This window comes from Delphinus delphis, chromosome 4 (assembly GCF_949987515.2).
Source record: "Delphinus delphis chromosome 4, mDelDel1.2, whole genome shotgun sequence".
NCBI lineage: Eukaryota > Metazoa > Chordata > Mammalia > Artiodactyla > Delphinidae > Delphinus > Delphinus delphis.
This window is the reverse complement of record NC_082686.1, coordinates 80,373,719-80,389,750: the sequence shown is the minus strand read 5'-3', so window position 1 is coordinate 80,389,750 and position 16,032 is coordinate 80,373,719. Positions and strand designations below refer to the sequence as shown.

The following is a 16,032-nucleotide window of genomic DNA, read 5'->3' as shown; positions in this document are numbered from 1 at the left end:
CAGAAGCTCCAGCCAGCTGGTAGACTTGGAACCTCAACAGAGGGTGGTGGTCAAGAGAATTGGGAGCCCTGACACGAGGTTTCACGTGAATGCCCTCACGACCGAGCACTGGCCTTGAAGGCTGAGGCTTTCTTAAAGTTGTAAGACTGTGTTACGGTTGAAGGTTTGGGGAATTCTTGTTTCCTGGGAAACTCAACCTTGGAGAGTAGGTGCTGGCAGGTAGTCAAACACAAACCCCTCTGAGCCTCAGCGCAGTGTGACAGTGAACCGGGCGCCCCCTCCCTAACTCCTGTCTTATTTCACTCATACACGTAAAAGTTAAGTCCCAACTCCATCATTTCCAAATCACTCATGCAGCTTTGAAAATTATCTATATTTACAAAACCGTAGTTTCTTCAGTTGTAAATGGAACTCATAAAATTTTCTCTGCTCATCTCACAGGGTCGTACTGGGTCTCATAAACCTAATTGCTGTGAAAGAGTTGCCTGACTGGTAAAACAGTGCACATTAGTAGTGTCAGTGCTGATAGTGAGGGTGTTTATTCTGTAACTTTCCAGCAGTTGTGTCACTAGAGATCCTGATTTCTGAGTCCTAGTTGCTCAACACTGACTATTCACTGTGCTTTTTCACAATGCCTGTTCTTTGGTCCAAAGACCATGGACTTTTAGTCAGATAGACCTGGGTTCGAATCCTAGTTCTAGCACTGATTAGCTATTGACTTCAGAGAAGCCCTGTGTCCTTGCTAAGCCTGTTTCCTCATTTTCTCAAGAGGGGTTGTTAATACCTATCCCATAGTGGTATAGTAAAAATTAAATGAGATGAAGCAGGTAGAGTGCCTACCGTACAGTAGGCGCTTCTCAAATGCTACTTTCCCTTCTTTTCTAGTTTTTCCTCAGCTGTCTTAGTGTCCTATGATTAGCTGTGTTGGGTGTCTGGGGAAATTGAATTGCTTAGTTTTCTGATGATGCAACAAGCGCCTGCCCCATTTCATGATCTCATGTTTGAATTCTCCCTCTGTGTACATTTCATCACTTCCAAAACTTTGGTGGCCCAAGGTAAGCACCCATCCTCCCTAGAGTCACTGGTTCCTGAGGTCTGTGGTGGTAGGAAGCACTGTTTGGTGCTTAAATTAGAGTCTCAGTGAGGTGGGATCAAGATGGTGGAGTAGGAGGACCCTGAGCTCACCTCTTCCCACAGACACAGCAAAACTACAACTACATATAGAACAACTTTCTCTGAGAACGACCTGAAGACTAGCAGAATAGCTCTTATACAATTAAGGATATGAAGAAAAAACACATCAAGATGGGTAGGAGGGGGCAGAGACGTGATTCAGTCAGGACCCACACCTCTGGCAAGTGACCCACAGAGGAAGAGGATATCACAAACTTGGAGGTCCTTCCTAAGAGCAAAGGGTTCAAGCCCCACATTGGGGGCCCCAGCCCTGGGGACCAGCACCAGGAAGAAGTCAAACTTACGGCTGGGCGAGCTGGAGGGCTGTAGGAAACTGAGACTATGCTCTTAAAGAGCTTGTGCACAAACTTAACTTGCTCCCAGTCCCAGTGCAGAGGCTGTGGATTGAAAAGCACTTGACATTCTAGCCGGCCAGCCAAGACCACACCAGCACACCCCAGGCTACCCCTCAGCCTGTACGTGGCTCCTCCAACTGTCCCCCATTTGCCGAGATGGCAGCCCCTGGTGCACCCTGGGAGAAGTCCTGGCCCACACCAGGCTGTAACTCTAGCCCCTGCAGTGACAGCACTTCCCAAGATGGCGGCCGCTGGTGCATCCTGGGGACAGAGTAATATGTTCCAAATGAGAAAAACAAGATAAAACCCCAGAAAAAAAAAAAAAAAAAAAAATGAAACTGACATAAGTAATTGTAATTTATGTCATACACCATACAGAGTTCAAAGCAAGGGTCATAAATATGCTCACCAAACTCAGGAGAATAGAGGAATATGAGAACTTCAACAAATAATTAGAAAATATAAAAAATAACCAGTCACAGATGAGGAATACAATAACTGAAATGAAAAAAAATACACTAGAGGGAATCAGCAGCAGATTAGGTGATACAGAACATGTAAGTGACCTGGAAGACAGAATAGTGGAAATCACCCAATCAGAGCATCAAAAAGAAAAAAGAATTAAAAAAATTGAGAATTGTTTACTGGAGCTTTGGGACAACATCAAGCATACTAACATTTGCATTATAGGGGTCCCAGAAGGATAAGAGAGGGAAAAAGGGTAGGAAAAAAAAATATTTGATGAAATAATGGCTGAAAACTTTACTAACTTGGGGAAGGAAACAGATATCCAGGTCCAGGAAGCATAGAGAGTCCCAAACAAAATGAACCCCAAAAGATCCATATCACAACATATATTTTTTTCACACTGCAATAGAGATTTATTACTTTTAAAATTTTTTATTGAAATATAATTGAAACTAATACAATATTGTAAATCAAGTGTATAGCAAAGTGATTTAGTTAATTTTTTTCAGATTTTATTCCATTAGAGGTTACATATCAAGAGGTCATAATTAAAAGGGAAAAATTAAAGACAGAGAGAATTTTGAAGGCAGCAAGAGGAAAACAAAGAGTAACGTACAAGGGAACCCCCTTAATACTATCAACTGATTTTTCAGCAGAAACTTTGCAGGCTAGAAGGGAGTGCCATGATATATGTAAAGTGCTGAAAGAAAAAACCCTACAACCAAAGATACTCTGTCCAGCAAGGTTGTCATTCAGAATTGGAGAAGAGATAAAGAGTTTCCCAGACAAACAAAAATCTAAAAGAGGTCACCACTAAACTGGCCTTACCAGGTATGTTAAGTGAACACCTTTAAGTGAAAAAGTAAGGTTATAGCAAGAAATAAAAAAATATACAAAGGAAGAAAATCTCACTGGTAAAGGCAATATATAGAAAAGGCAATGGATCAACTACTAGTATAAAGGTTAAAAGACAAAATTTGTAAAATCAACTGTAACTGCAATAATAGTTAAGGGATACACAAAAGATGTAAAATATGACGTCAAAAATATGAAATATTGGACAGTAAAAAGCATAGAGCTTTTAGAATATATTGAAAATTAAACAACTACCAGATTAAAATAAATCTATATCTATGTATCTATCTGTATATAAATATATGTGAACTTCATGGTAACCATAAAACAAAACTTACAATAGATACACACACACACACCACACACACATGAAAAAAAAAAAGAGAGGAAAAAAAAGAAACAGCACCAAAGAAAAGCATCAGACCATAAGAGAAGAGACTAAAAGAAGAGAGAAGAACTACAAAAACAACTTGGAACAGTAACACTGGAAATAAGTACACACCTATCAATAATCACTTTAAATGTAAATGGACTAAATACGTCAATCAAACGACATAGGGGACTCCCCTGGTGGCGCAGTGGTTGAGAGTCCGCCTGCTGATGCAGGGGACGCGGGTTAGTGCCCCAGTCTGGGAAGATCCCACATGCCGCGGAGCGGCTGGGCCCGTGAGCCATGGCCATTGAGCCTGCGCGTCCGGAACCTGTGCTCCGCAACGGGAGAGGCCACAACAGTGAGAGGCCTGTGTACTGCAAAAAAAAAAAAAAAAAAAAAAAAAAAAAACACGACATAGGGAAGCCAAATGGATTAAAAAAAAAAGACATATATATGCTGCCTACAAGAGACTCACTTCAGAACTAAAGACACACAGACTGAAAATGAAAGGATGGAAAATAATATTCCATGCAAAAGGAAATGGAAAGAAATCTGGAGTAACAATACTCATATCAGACAAGATAGACTTTAAAACAAAAATTATAACAAAAGACAAAGAAGGGCATTACATAATGATAAAGGGGTCAGTCTAAGAAGAGGACATAACATTTGTAAAGATAGGAACACCTAAATGCTTAAAGCAAATATCAATAAACATAAAGGGAGAAACTGAAAGTAACACAGTAATAGTAGGGGGCTTTAATACCCCACTTACATCAATGGATAGATTATCCAGATAGAGAATCAATAAAGAAACACTGGCCTTAAAACACATTAGCCCAAGCGGACTTAGTAGATATTAATAGAACATTCCATCCCAAAACAGCAGAATACACATTCTTTTAAAGTGCACATGGGACATTCTCCAGGATAGATTACATGCTAGTCCACAGAACAAATTTCAATGAATTTAAGAAGACTGAAATCATATCAAACATCTTTTCAAACAATGGTATGAAACTGGAAATCAATTGCAGGAAGACTGGAAAAACACAAATATGTAAAGACTGAACAACATGCTACTAAAAACCAATGGGTCAATGAAGAAATCAAAGAAGAAATAAAAAGGTACTTTGAGATGAGTGTCAATAGAAACATAATCCAAAATCTATGGATGTAGCAAAAGGAGTTCTAAGAGGGAAGTTTATAGTGATACAGGCATACCTCAAGAAATAAGAAACATCTCAAGTTAACAACCTAATTTTACACCCAGAGGAATCACAAAAAGAAGAACAAACAAAGCTCAAAGTTAGTAGAAGGAAGGAAATGATAAAGATCAGAGGAAAAATAAATGAAATAGGGACTAAAAAATCATAGAAATGATCAGTGAAACGAAGAGCTGGTCCTTTGCAAAGATAAATATAATTGACAAAACTTGAGCTAGGCTTATTAAGAAAAAAAGAGAGAGGGCCCAATTGAATGAAATCAGAAATGATAGACAAGTTACAACCAATATCACAAATACAAACAATCAGAATACTTTGAACAATTATATACCAACAAATTGGACAACCTATGAGAGATGTATAAATTCCTAGAAACATATAGTATTGCAAGACTGAATCAGGAAGAAATAGAAAATCTGAACAGTTCAATTTCTAGCAATGAAATTGAATCAGAAATCAAACAAAAAAACCAAAAAACCCAACAAACAGAAGTTCAGGACCAGACAGCTTCACAGGGGAATTACCAAACATTTAAAGAAGAGTTAATACCTATCCTTCTCAAACTATTCAAAAAAAAAAAAAAAATAGAAGAGGAGGGAACACTTCCAAACTCCTTCTAAGAGGCCAACTTTACCCTGATACACAAACTAAAAAAGACACTACAAAAAAAGAAAATTACAGGCCAATATCCCTGATGCATAGATGTAAAAGTCTTCTTCAAAATATTAGAAGCCGAATTTAACAATACATTAGAAGAATCATACATCATGATCTAGTGAGATTTATTCCAGGGATTCATGGATGGTTCAGTATCCACAAATCAATCTGATACACCACATGAACAAAATGAAGGCTAAAAATCACATGATCATCTCAATAGATGCAGAAAAAGCATTTGACAAAATTTAACATCCATTCATGATAAAAAAATCTCAACAAAGTGGATATAGAGGCAACATCCCATTTATAATAATAATTATTATTATGATAAAGGCCATTTATGACAAACCCACAGCTAATATCATACTCAACAGTGAAAAGCTGAAAGCATTTCCTCTGGGATCCCCACTCTCATCACTTTTATTTAGCATAGTACTGGAAGTCTTAGCCACTGAAATCAGAAAAGGAAAAGAAATAAAAGGAATCTAAATTGGAGGTGATGAAGTAAAACTATCACTATTGGCAGGTGACATGATTTTATGTATAGGAAACCCTAAAGATGCCACCAAAAACTTAGAACTAATCAATGAGTTCAGTAAAGTTGCAGGCTAAAAAATTAATATACAGAAATTTCTTGCATTTCTATACACTAATAAATTATCAGAAAGAGAAATCAAGAATCCCATTTACAATCATATCACAAGATTAAAATACCTAGGAATAAATTTAACCAAGAGGGTGAAGACCTATACTCTGAAAATTATGACATTGATAAAAGAAATTGAAGACAACACAAACAAATGGAAAGATATACTGTGCTTGCTCATGGATCAGGAGAATTAATATTGTTAAAATGTCCATGCTACCCAAAGCAATCTACAGATTCAATGTAATCCTTATCAGAATACCCATGACATTTTTCACATATCTAGGACAAGTAATCCTAAAATTTGTATTGAACCACAAAAGAACCCAAATAGCCAAAACAATTTTGAGAAAGAACATAGCTGGAGGTGGTAGGCTCCCTGACTTCCAACTATACTACAAAGCTGCAGTAATCAAAACAGTATGGTACTGGCCCCCCCCCCAAAAAAAAATCAGACACATAGATCAATGGAACAGAATTGAGAGACTGAAATAAACCCATGCACATACGGTCAGTTAATCTCAGACAAAGAAGACAAGCGCTCACCATCACTAATCATCAGGGAAATGCAAATCAAAACCACAGTGAGATAGCACCTCACACCTGTCAGAATGGCTGTCATCAAAAGGACAAGAAATAAGTGTTGGCAAGGATGTGGAGAAAAGGAAACCCTTGTACACTGTTGGTGGGGATGTAAATTTGTGCATCCACTACAGAAAACAGCATGGAGTTTTCTTAAAAAATTAAAAATAGGGCCACCATTACAATCCAGCAATTCCACTCCTGGGTATTTATCCTAGAAAACAAAAACCCTAATTCAAAAGATTTATGCACTCCAACGTTCACTGTAGAATTATTTATAATTTGCAACTGCCAAGATATGGAAGCATCCTGAGTGAATGGATAAAGAATATGTGATATATACATACATATACACACACAATGAATATTAGCCATAAAAAAGAATGAAATCTTGCATTTTGAGATATGGATGGGCCTAAGGGGTATTATGCTAAGTGAAATAAGTCAGACAGAGAAAGACAAATACTGTATGTTTTCACTTATATGTGGAATCTAAAAAACCAACCAAACAAAACAGAAACAGACTCACAGATACAGAGAACAATCTAGTGGTTGCCAGAGGGAAGGGCAATGGCGGGGATAGGAGAAATAGGTAAAGGATATTTGAGGTACAAATTACCAGTTATAAAATAAATAAGTCACAGGGATGTAATGTACTGCACAGAGATTATAGTCAATAATATTGTAATGGTGGGACATAATCTATAAAAACATTGAATCACTAAGTTTCACACCTGTAACTAATATTATAACTGCACTATACTTCAATTATAATTATACTTTAGTTATACTTGATGAAGGACCTGAAGTTCAGGTTGATGAGCCATGGCCAGTGCTCCACTCCACCATCGTTTGCTGTCCCACATTGCCTCAACGTGGCCCTCATGCCTAGGGGCTGCTCTAACCTTCTGTGCCTTTACATTTACCTAGTTCAAAGCCCATGAACACCATTCTCGTTTGGTCTTCCCAGCACTCAGTGAATGAGACACGGCAGAGATGGTTACTACACAGAAACTTAGGTGCAGAGAGGTGAAGAGGCTTGCCTAGGGTCACCAAGAATGGGGACAAGAAGCCAGGTTTTGTGATGCCCAGTTCAGTACTCCTACCACTTTATCCCTGATATCCTTAGGAGCAGGCTTCATTGATATGGGCTATAGATTTTTATTTTCCTGAATTTTTTTAAATTGAAGTATAGTTGATTTACAGTGTTGTATTAATTACTGTTGTAGAGATTCCTAATCAGTTAGCAAAACCCTGGGGGTGATTGCTTAGACTCATTACGGTAAATAAACCTAGATACTTAGGGAAGAATTTAATGTTTTCCAGAAGATACAGACCTTGTTTGAGTTCAAAGTACTTCCATTTTCCGTTCAGTTTCACAATAAATTCTGGGAAAACTAAGTAGGTCTTTACCCAGATATAAAGGGGCCTGTTCAGGCTCTATTTGCTTAGTGAAATCCATTTTCCAGAACTTTCAGCAGTTGTGTACAGGATACAGTGAAAGGGGTCATGGATTAGGGAATCAAGTGCACTTGGATTTGAATCTCAGTGCTACCATTCACTCAGCTCTGTGATCCTAGGCATTTCTCTTAATTTCTCAGAGCCTCAGGTGGCTTAGCTATAAAAATCGAGATTATAGCACCTTCATGGGTGGTAATGGTCAGGGCCTTTCTGCACAGCTCAGGAGATGCCCTTCATATTAGATTATTATAAACACAGTGCTCACTGAAGTTGTACATCACAGTTTATGATGAAATTGAATGAAATAACCTCTTGTGTGCTTAATGCATTTTTATTTTCATTTCCTTAATTGGTCACATATCTGCTATTTTATCAGGAGTTCCCATCTTCCACCGTGAGGTCAGTCAGTTTCCTGCCACTTGCTAGTACTCATGCAGAACTCCATAAACCTGAATGTTATGTTGTGAAGCTGACCCTTGGCTTTCTTCTCACGCAGGAGTCTAGCACCAGAGCCCTTAGAGCAGTGGTCCCTGACCTTTCTGGCACCAGGGACCGGTTTCGTGGAAGACAATTTTTCCATGGATGGGGGGGAGGGCGGGGTGTGGGGGGATGGTTGGTTCAGGCGGTAATGCAAGCCACGGGGAGCAATGGGGAGCAGCAGATGAAGTTTCGCTCGCTTGCCCACCACTCACCTCCTGCTGTGTGGCCGGTTCCTAGTAGCGGTCCTCGGCCCGGGGGTTGGGGACCCCTGCCTTAGAGAGATGCATCACAAACCTATGACACTGTCTATGGCAAGAGGTCTCTTTCTGGCAATTTTAAAAGGAGGCTGTGTCTTTTTAGGGAGTTTGGCTTCTTGTGACGTAGACCCCTCAGCCTGCTCTGCCTTTTTCTTTTAGTTTTTCAAGCATTGTATCCCTTCCCTGAACAAATAGTGTAAGACCCTACAAACCGAATGTGTCAAATGTGATTCCTGACCTCAAGCAGCTCAGAGAGCAGTCAGGGAGCTAGACCAAGACAACAGGAAACTAAGGTTCAGGGAGTACAAAGGAGTGGTGGGCGAGTCCATAAAGTGCTCACAGCTCAGAGAGGAAGACGGGAGTGTCTGAGCGCTACTTTCTACATTACAAGCCCAAACTGAGGGTGATTTTTTTTTTTTTTTTTTTTTTTAAGACTTGCTGAAGGTTGCAGACCTGGTGGGAGATAGACCTGGACTGGAATTCAATTCTTGTCACTCTAAAGCCATTGCTCAGCCCATCATTACTTTTAGATATACTTTACATCATTTTCTGCCTTGTCTCACTTTTTTTTTAGGCCTGTTTTCCTGCTCGGGACAGCGTGGCTTCCTTGAACATGTCTTTCGTTATGATTCACACTAACTTGAAGAAAAAATTCAGCTGCTGTGTGCTGGTCTTTCTCCTGTTTGCAATCATCTGTGTATGGAAGGAAAAGAAGAAAGGGAGTTACTATGAGTCCCTTAAACTGCAAACCAAGGAATTCCAGGTGTTGAGGTCTGGTTCCCAGTCTGTGTCTTCAAGCGGCACCCACAACCCCCAGAGGGGCAGCCAGGCCCTCAGTGGTCCCAAGGCCAAGCCGGAGGCTACCTTCCAGGTGTGGAACAAGGACAGCTCCACCAAAAACCTTATCCCCAGGCTGCAAAAGATCTGGAAGAATTATCTGAGCATGAACAAGTACAAAGTGTCCTACAAGGGGCCAGGGCCTGGTGTTAAGTTCAGTGCAGAGGCCCTGCTTTGCCACCTTCGGGACCACGTGAACGTTTCAATGGTAGAGGCCACAGATTTTCCCTTCAACACCTCTGAATGGGAGGGTTACCTGCCTAAGGAGAACATTAGGACCAAGGCTGGGCCGTGGGGCAGGTGTGCTGTCGTCTCATCAGCGGGATCTCTGAAGTCCTCCCAACTGGGTCGAGAAATAGGTGGGTTCTGGGGTGTTAAGACTGTTATTGAGCAGCCAGTGCTCACTCACTTGGAGCGTCTGGGCATGTAGACAGTACTGGAGACTAGGAGTCCCAGTGTGGCTCCACCGACTGGTGGAGCGGGCCCAGATCGGTGTTACTCAACTGTCCTTCCTGAGTTAGAGGTGGCACGGGGGCAGTGGAGAGGGTGGGGATCCAGTCTTCCAGCACCTTTATCAACTAGAATGGCTTTATTTTGATCTGTCTTAAATATTGGTGTTCCACAGAAGATTTTGTTTGAAAAGAAAGTTCCACTGCTACCAATAAGCAAAACACTACATTCACATTTTAAAATATTTAAAGCATAGATCTCTACTTTTCCTTCAGGTCCTGAAATTCTGTAATGTACTGATTAATTAACGACTAATTGTCTCTTTTGGCCTCAACTACCTGGGTAATTTTTAGTTTTTCTCTTTGAAAAGAATTAATTGGGGACTCTGGACCAACTTCAGGAAGGTCCATGAATCTCTAAAATCATGTGCAAAAATGTGTGCTGATTAGGAGTGTATAACGTGTGTGTATATGTGTAAATCAGTCTGCATTTTTCCAAAGAGAGTGTCCATAGCTTTCAGTTGTGACCCAAAAAAGGTTAAAAATCACTGGTCAGAATATATCAATTTGCTTTTCTTGAAATTCTTCACAGTTAATAAAGATTTAGGGATAAATTAGGAGCTTGGGATTAACATATACACACTGTTATATATAAAACAGATAACCAACAAGGACCTCCTGTATAGCACAGGGAACTATACTAAATATTTTGTAATAACCTATAAGGGAAAAGAATATGAAAAAGATTCACTGAATCACTGTGCTGTACACCTGAAACGAACACAACATTGTAAATCAACTATACTTCAGTAAAAATAAACAAAAAAAAAGACAAAGTTTATCCAGATTTGTAAACATGTGTCCAACACAGAGCTATGGATTTGCCTAAAACTCCTTAGTTCCCTTATTTTGAGAGAATGTGTTTTCCTTGACTGCGAAATGAATCAGGCTAAAGAAAGCAAAGCACAGGAAGCCTAGCTCTTCTGTCAGGCTCTGGAAGGTACTGGAGCAGGTGAGGTCATGTGTCTCCTTTTTTATTTCCTTCGTATGACTGCCAGGAAAAATGGTCTGAAACCAAGCACAGGCTCTCAAAAGAAGAAAAGGAGAAGCAAATTGGATTCTCTAGAGCAGGAAGCAGTGGTGAGATCATATTTCATAACTCTCCAAATAGGCAGCACTTTGGAAGACGAGCTGCCAGGATAACCAGTCCCACCCCAACTTCTGCTTGTGCTTCTGCTTTTCTGGTTTCTTTTGGACTTTGTTTTCTAGAAACTAAATGTAATTGGTTTTTGTTCATCCATAATGGAACTACATTTCTTTCTTTCTTCCCAAGTCATTATAGTCTGCCTGGCCGGAATCATGTTGCAGTTTCAGGCAGAGCTTAATACTCCCATGAATTGCAACTATAATCTTTATTTTTATGCACTCCATAAAACGTTGGAGTTTTATGGATTTAACTAAACATTCATTAAAATAACCTTTCTCTATAGACTGGAGTTATAATTTCAAATATGTATTTCCATGGAAGGATTTTGATCCTGAGATCTAACAAAAATTGCATGCTACACTTCAAATGTTCTGCTTTTTATAGGGTATTTCCTTTGGGCATTTAGTCTAACAAAAATTTTAAGGAATTCATTCATGTATTCTTTTATTCAGCCATGGACTCATCAACAATACCAAAGAGGAACTTAGAATACAAAGAGGAGAGGGAGAGGAAAGGCCCTTTGTTAAAGACCTCTGAGCTCCACAGGCCCCAGCCTTCCCACCACACCTGGAATTTGTCCAGCTTAGTCCCAACTGTTGAACATATCAAATGGTTTCAGACTGTTTGCTCTTATAAATAGTACTGCTAAGGAGGTTGTGGGGAAGACAACTTAAGTGACTACTACTGCCCTCCAGAGGGGAAATATCCTCAGGAGTGGCGGTAGAAGACCAAAGTAAGATATGTTTTATGGCTCTTTTTTTTTTTTGGTCCATTACACAAGCGTTTACCAGAGGGACTGTAACAATGTGTTGTGTCTCCGGCAGCCCCACAAACCAGCCAATGGTGGGCACAGTCATTTTCAATTGTTTTTGATACGCATACATGTAAAGTATCTTAGGTTTGTTTGACTATTCATTTCAAGCAGTAGCACATTTTTAAAATATTAGAATGAATAGGAGTAACATGTATGGTGTACCTGCTGTGCGTATAACAAGCCTTGCTCTCTTAATCCTCCCAGTAATCCCACGCGGTAGGTACGGTTATTGCTCCCATTTTACTCAGGAGCTAAGTGCGGACACTCAGAGAGGTTACGCAGCTGGTTAACGGTAGACTGGGACTTGAAACTGGGGTGTTTGAGTCCAAGGGGCCCACACTTAGCCTCATCTCTGCTCTTGCGCCTCGTGGTGATTATAGCTTTGTAATAATGAATGAATCCCTTTCCAGGTTAAAATAATCCCTTGATACTCTTCCTGACTTGCTCCCCTGGAAGAGAGGAGAAGAGCGTTCTGAACTGAGGCAAAAGCAAGAAGCAAAGGCTGTATGGAAAAACGTGCAGAGTGTGTTTAAGCATCACAGATAATCCTGTTTGCCTGGGCCGTAGGGCCCCACAAGGTGAAGAGGGCTGAGCAATGAGGTCAGAAAGGTAGCCGGGGGTAAGTTCTTAGAGAACGTTGATGGTCTTAAGGACTTTGGCTTTCATTCTTTAAGCCACAAAGAGCCCTAGAAGGTTTTTGAGCAAGCGAGTGATGGGATCATGTGTGTTTTGGAGAGATTTCTCATTTCTCTGAGTCCCCTTCCCCATGGGGACTGCTGTATAGCCTCTCTGCTGTTAGGGACTATCGTCATATCCAAGTGAGAAGCACCAGGCCTGTTGAACAGTGGTAGTGGAGGTGGGTTGAAATGGTCTGACATGAGAGGCATCATGAGGTAGAAGAGACAGAACTCGGTTCTAACTAGAAATGACCTCGAGTGAGAGGCAGGAGCCAGGGTCTCTGGCTTGGGAGCAGGCTATATTGTATCACAGGGGAGCATGCTCCTGGAGGAGGACAGGTTCCATCTTGGATGTGCTGAGTCTGAAGTGTTTGTGGATTTCCCTTCATAGATATCTATGCAGTTGGGTATTTTCTTCCAGGAAAAAGTGTCAAGGTGGGAGATCAGATTTAGGAGTCATTTGTATCAAGGTGATAGTTGTAGTCCAGGGAAGAGGACTGATGAGAAAACATAGAAAAAAAGTTTACATTTGAAGGACAAGGAAAGAACAGGGACAAGATAGATAGATAGATAAATAAATACAAATTCTGAAGGGCCAGTGAGAAGGGCTGGAAGAGAAGTAGGCATGTACCATATGATGGAAGGCAAAGGTGGGGGATGGAATTTGGACATATTTGGGGGCAGATGGAGTTCTTGGGCAGAGTGAAGACTGGGTTGAGCAGCTCAGAGAGCATGACTGTTTATATCAGGGGTGAGCAAACTTTTCCTATTAAGGGCCAGATAGTAAATATTTTTGCTTTTGAGGACATACAGTGTCTCTTACAATGACTCTGCTATTTTAGTGTAAAATCAACCCTACACAGTAATAAATGAATGTGCCTGGCTAAGTTCCAATAAAACTTTATTTACAAAAACAAGGCAGGTCAGATTTGGCCTGTGGGCCATAGTTTGCCAAACCTGATCTGTATCATATCTAGTTTTCCTGACCAGAATCAGAATGCAGTCTTCCATACATGGTTATATGATTCATTAAGCTGACTGGAAAATGTAAGAAATGTTTGGTCCAAATAATGATAAAATTTCTTTCACCACAATTTCTAGCTATTTAGAATTCTTATACCTGGACACAGTAGATTTTGATGTATTTATGAATTTACTAACAAGCTGATTCTATTGAATTTTCTAGGCATGCAGTTATATCATGTGCATGTCGTGGTGCATTTATTTCTTCCTTTTCTAATTTGCATCTTTTTCTGCTAATTCTAAGTTACAGAGAAGTGGAGGCCCCTGTTTTCTACAGCCTTCCCCCTTCAAGGCTTGTTTTCTGGGATCCCAGTAGCTGTGGATTTTTCCTAGGGATTTCCTGGAGACCTATTTGAGGTTGAAAGTCTTAGTTTTCAGTAGCAATAGCAAAGGACAGTTTGGCAAACAAGGATCTGATCCCTTTTTTTATAAGCTCACATTTAGTGGTCTGTTTTAAAGTTCTCTTCTTTGATTTAAAAATCTTAGAATAAAATCCAAACTTCATACCTGGCCTCCACAGCCTGCATGATCTGCTTCCTGCCGACCTCTTTCATTGCACTTTTTATTTTTTCTTTCCTTCACTCACTTGTCCCCAGCCAAGTCCTTACCCTCCTTGGGGTCTTGACACTGCTGTGTCCTTCGGCTGGAATTTACTTTCCTGGGCCCTTCCCATGCCCTGTGGGTCTCAGCTCAGACGCAGTCCCTGAACAATCCCTCTATCTAAAGGAGATTCCCTCGGGGTCTCTGTTACACAGCTCAGTTTATTCGTGTCATAGTATTTTTTGTTAATTTTTATTTTTTTATGGAAGTATAGTTGATTTACAATGTTTCAGATGTACAGCAAAGTGATTCAGTTATACGTGTGTGTGTATATATATATGTGTGTGTGTATTCTTTTTCAGATTCTTTTCCATTATAGGTTATTATTTTGTGCCATAGTATTAACCACAATCTGTAATTATCTCGAATGTGGGTTGTTGTGCTTATCTATTGTCTGCCTCCTTGCAGTAGATCTCGAGGTCTCTAAGGGCAAGGACCTTGATTTCATGCTCACAACCATTGTCTCCAGCACCTAGAACTGTGTCTGGCAGAGAGTACGAGCTTTATCAGTATTTATTGAAGGAATAAAAGCATTCTCCTTTCTCATGGTCAACACCAAGGACCTATCTCAAGCCTCCTGTGCTGGGCGTTCTCCATCTGCCCCCCGCAAATTCACTCTCCATGCTTTCCTATGACTCTGTGCCCGGGGAAATAGAAATTTGGACTGTGTCAACTGGATGTCCTTGCTCTCTGGCTTTGATTTGGGACTGGACAGTAGTAACGCTGGTACAAAACTGAGAAGAAGAAGGAGAGTGAGGCCAGGGTGTCTGTCCCCCTCCTCCCCGCCCTTGCAGAAGGAACCTGTAACCACGGGCTCCTTCTCTCCTTTGACTGTAAGTTTCAGCCCCTTTCAGGCAGCCCTGTCTGTGTCTCCCCTTTTCCCTCCAGGCCTGGAAGTCAGAGGGGAGGAGGAGAGGCTGGGGTAATGATTCCCTTCGCAGTTCCCACCAGGTGGGCTTCCTCAGGGGGGGTCTCTGCTCCTCCTGCTGCCTTAGGTGTACGGGTGGGATTGGTTCCCTGCTGTGGCCAAGCCTGGGGTATGGTCCCTTTCCTTGTTCATCTCTACCTTGTTAAACTCGACCTACAACTTTGTAAATAGTCCTTTTATTTCGACTCTCAATGACTCCATTTGAGCTTGTCATTTTTGTCTGCTGGGACTCTCAGGTTTTTTCACCTGTGAAATGGGAAAGTTGACCAAGTGGAGTTTCTGATAAATCAACATTTCTAGTGGTTACTACTGGTCACTTTTGAAATCAGTGACTGATTCTGACAAAACTTGTTGCAATCCGAGTTGTGTAAATATAAACTTCGCGCTCGATTTGCAGTTCTGTGTGCCTGTCCTGTTATCTGATAATGTTTGGACTATGGGCATCTCATGTAACTTTTAAACCATTTTGATAAAAATTTTGTCCTGGGATTGAGGATAGGGTTGTTTTTGTGAATGAGATGTCTAGATTCCTGAGGTTTGGTATATACGTTAGAATTGAAATAAAGAGGGAGGCCTTCTTCCCTTAATTCTGTGGGTATTTTCCGTTAGGTCCTCTTACATTGAGCCAAAATCCACTCCTACCCTCTTCTCCTGATGCCACCTTTGTGCATGAAGAACCACCCAAAACAAACCCGCACAGAGAGAAACAGAACAACAGAGGTTTGGGCTGACCTCCAGATCTTGTGCAGATTTCAGTGGTGAACCGAAGCTTGTTTGATCAAATAAGCTTGAGATGAGCTCTCACAGGATCACAGAGGCTCAGGGTTAGGGTGGATCTTAGAAGTCATCAGTTCCCTCCCCCATCAGATTGGTCATTGCCAGGCAGAGAATCTTCTCCAAGTCTTCCAAACCCTGCTTAAACAGCTAGAAGGACAGAGAACCAGAGCTGGGGAGTGAGTA

The 16,032-nt window shown here is 40.8% G+C and overlaps 1 protein-coding gene across 1 annotated transcript in view; it reads left to right on the top strand.

Annotated features, from left to right (window-relative positions):
• ST6GAL1 (ST6 beta-galactoside alpha-2,6-sialyltransferase 1) overlaps positions 1–16,032 on the top strand; it is a 137,936-nt gene that overhangs the window by 95,068 nt on the left and 26,836 nt on the right. The window contains exon 5 of the mRNA XM_060010966.1: positions 9,112–9,733. Within this exon, the coding sequence (XP_059866949.1) occupies positions 9,151–9,733 (583 nt within the window). The 5' untranslated portion in view covers positions 9,112–9,150. The remainder of the gene's footprint in view (positions 1–9,111; positions 9,734–16,032) is intronic.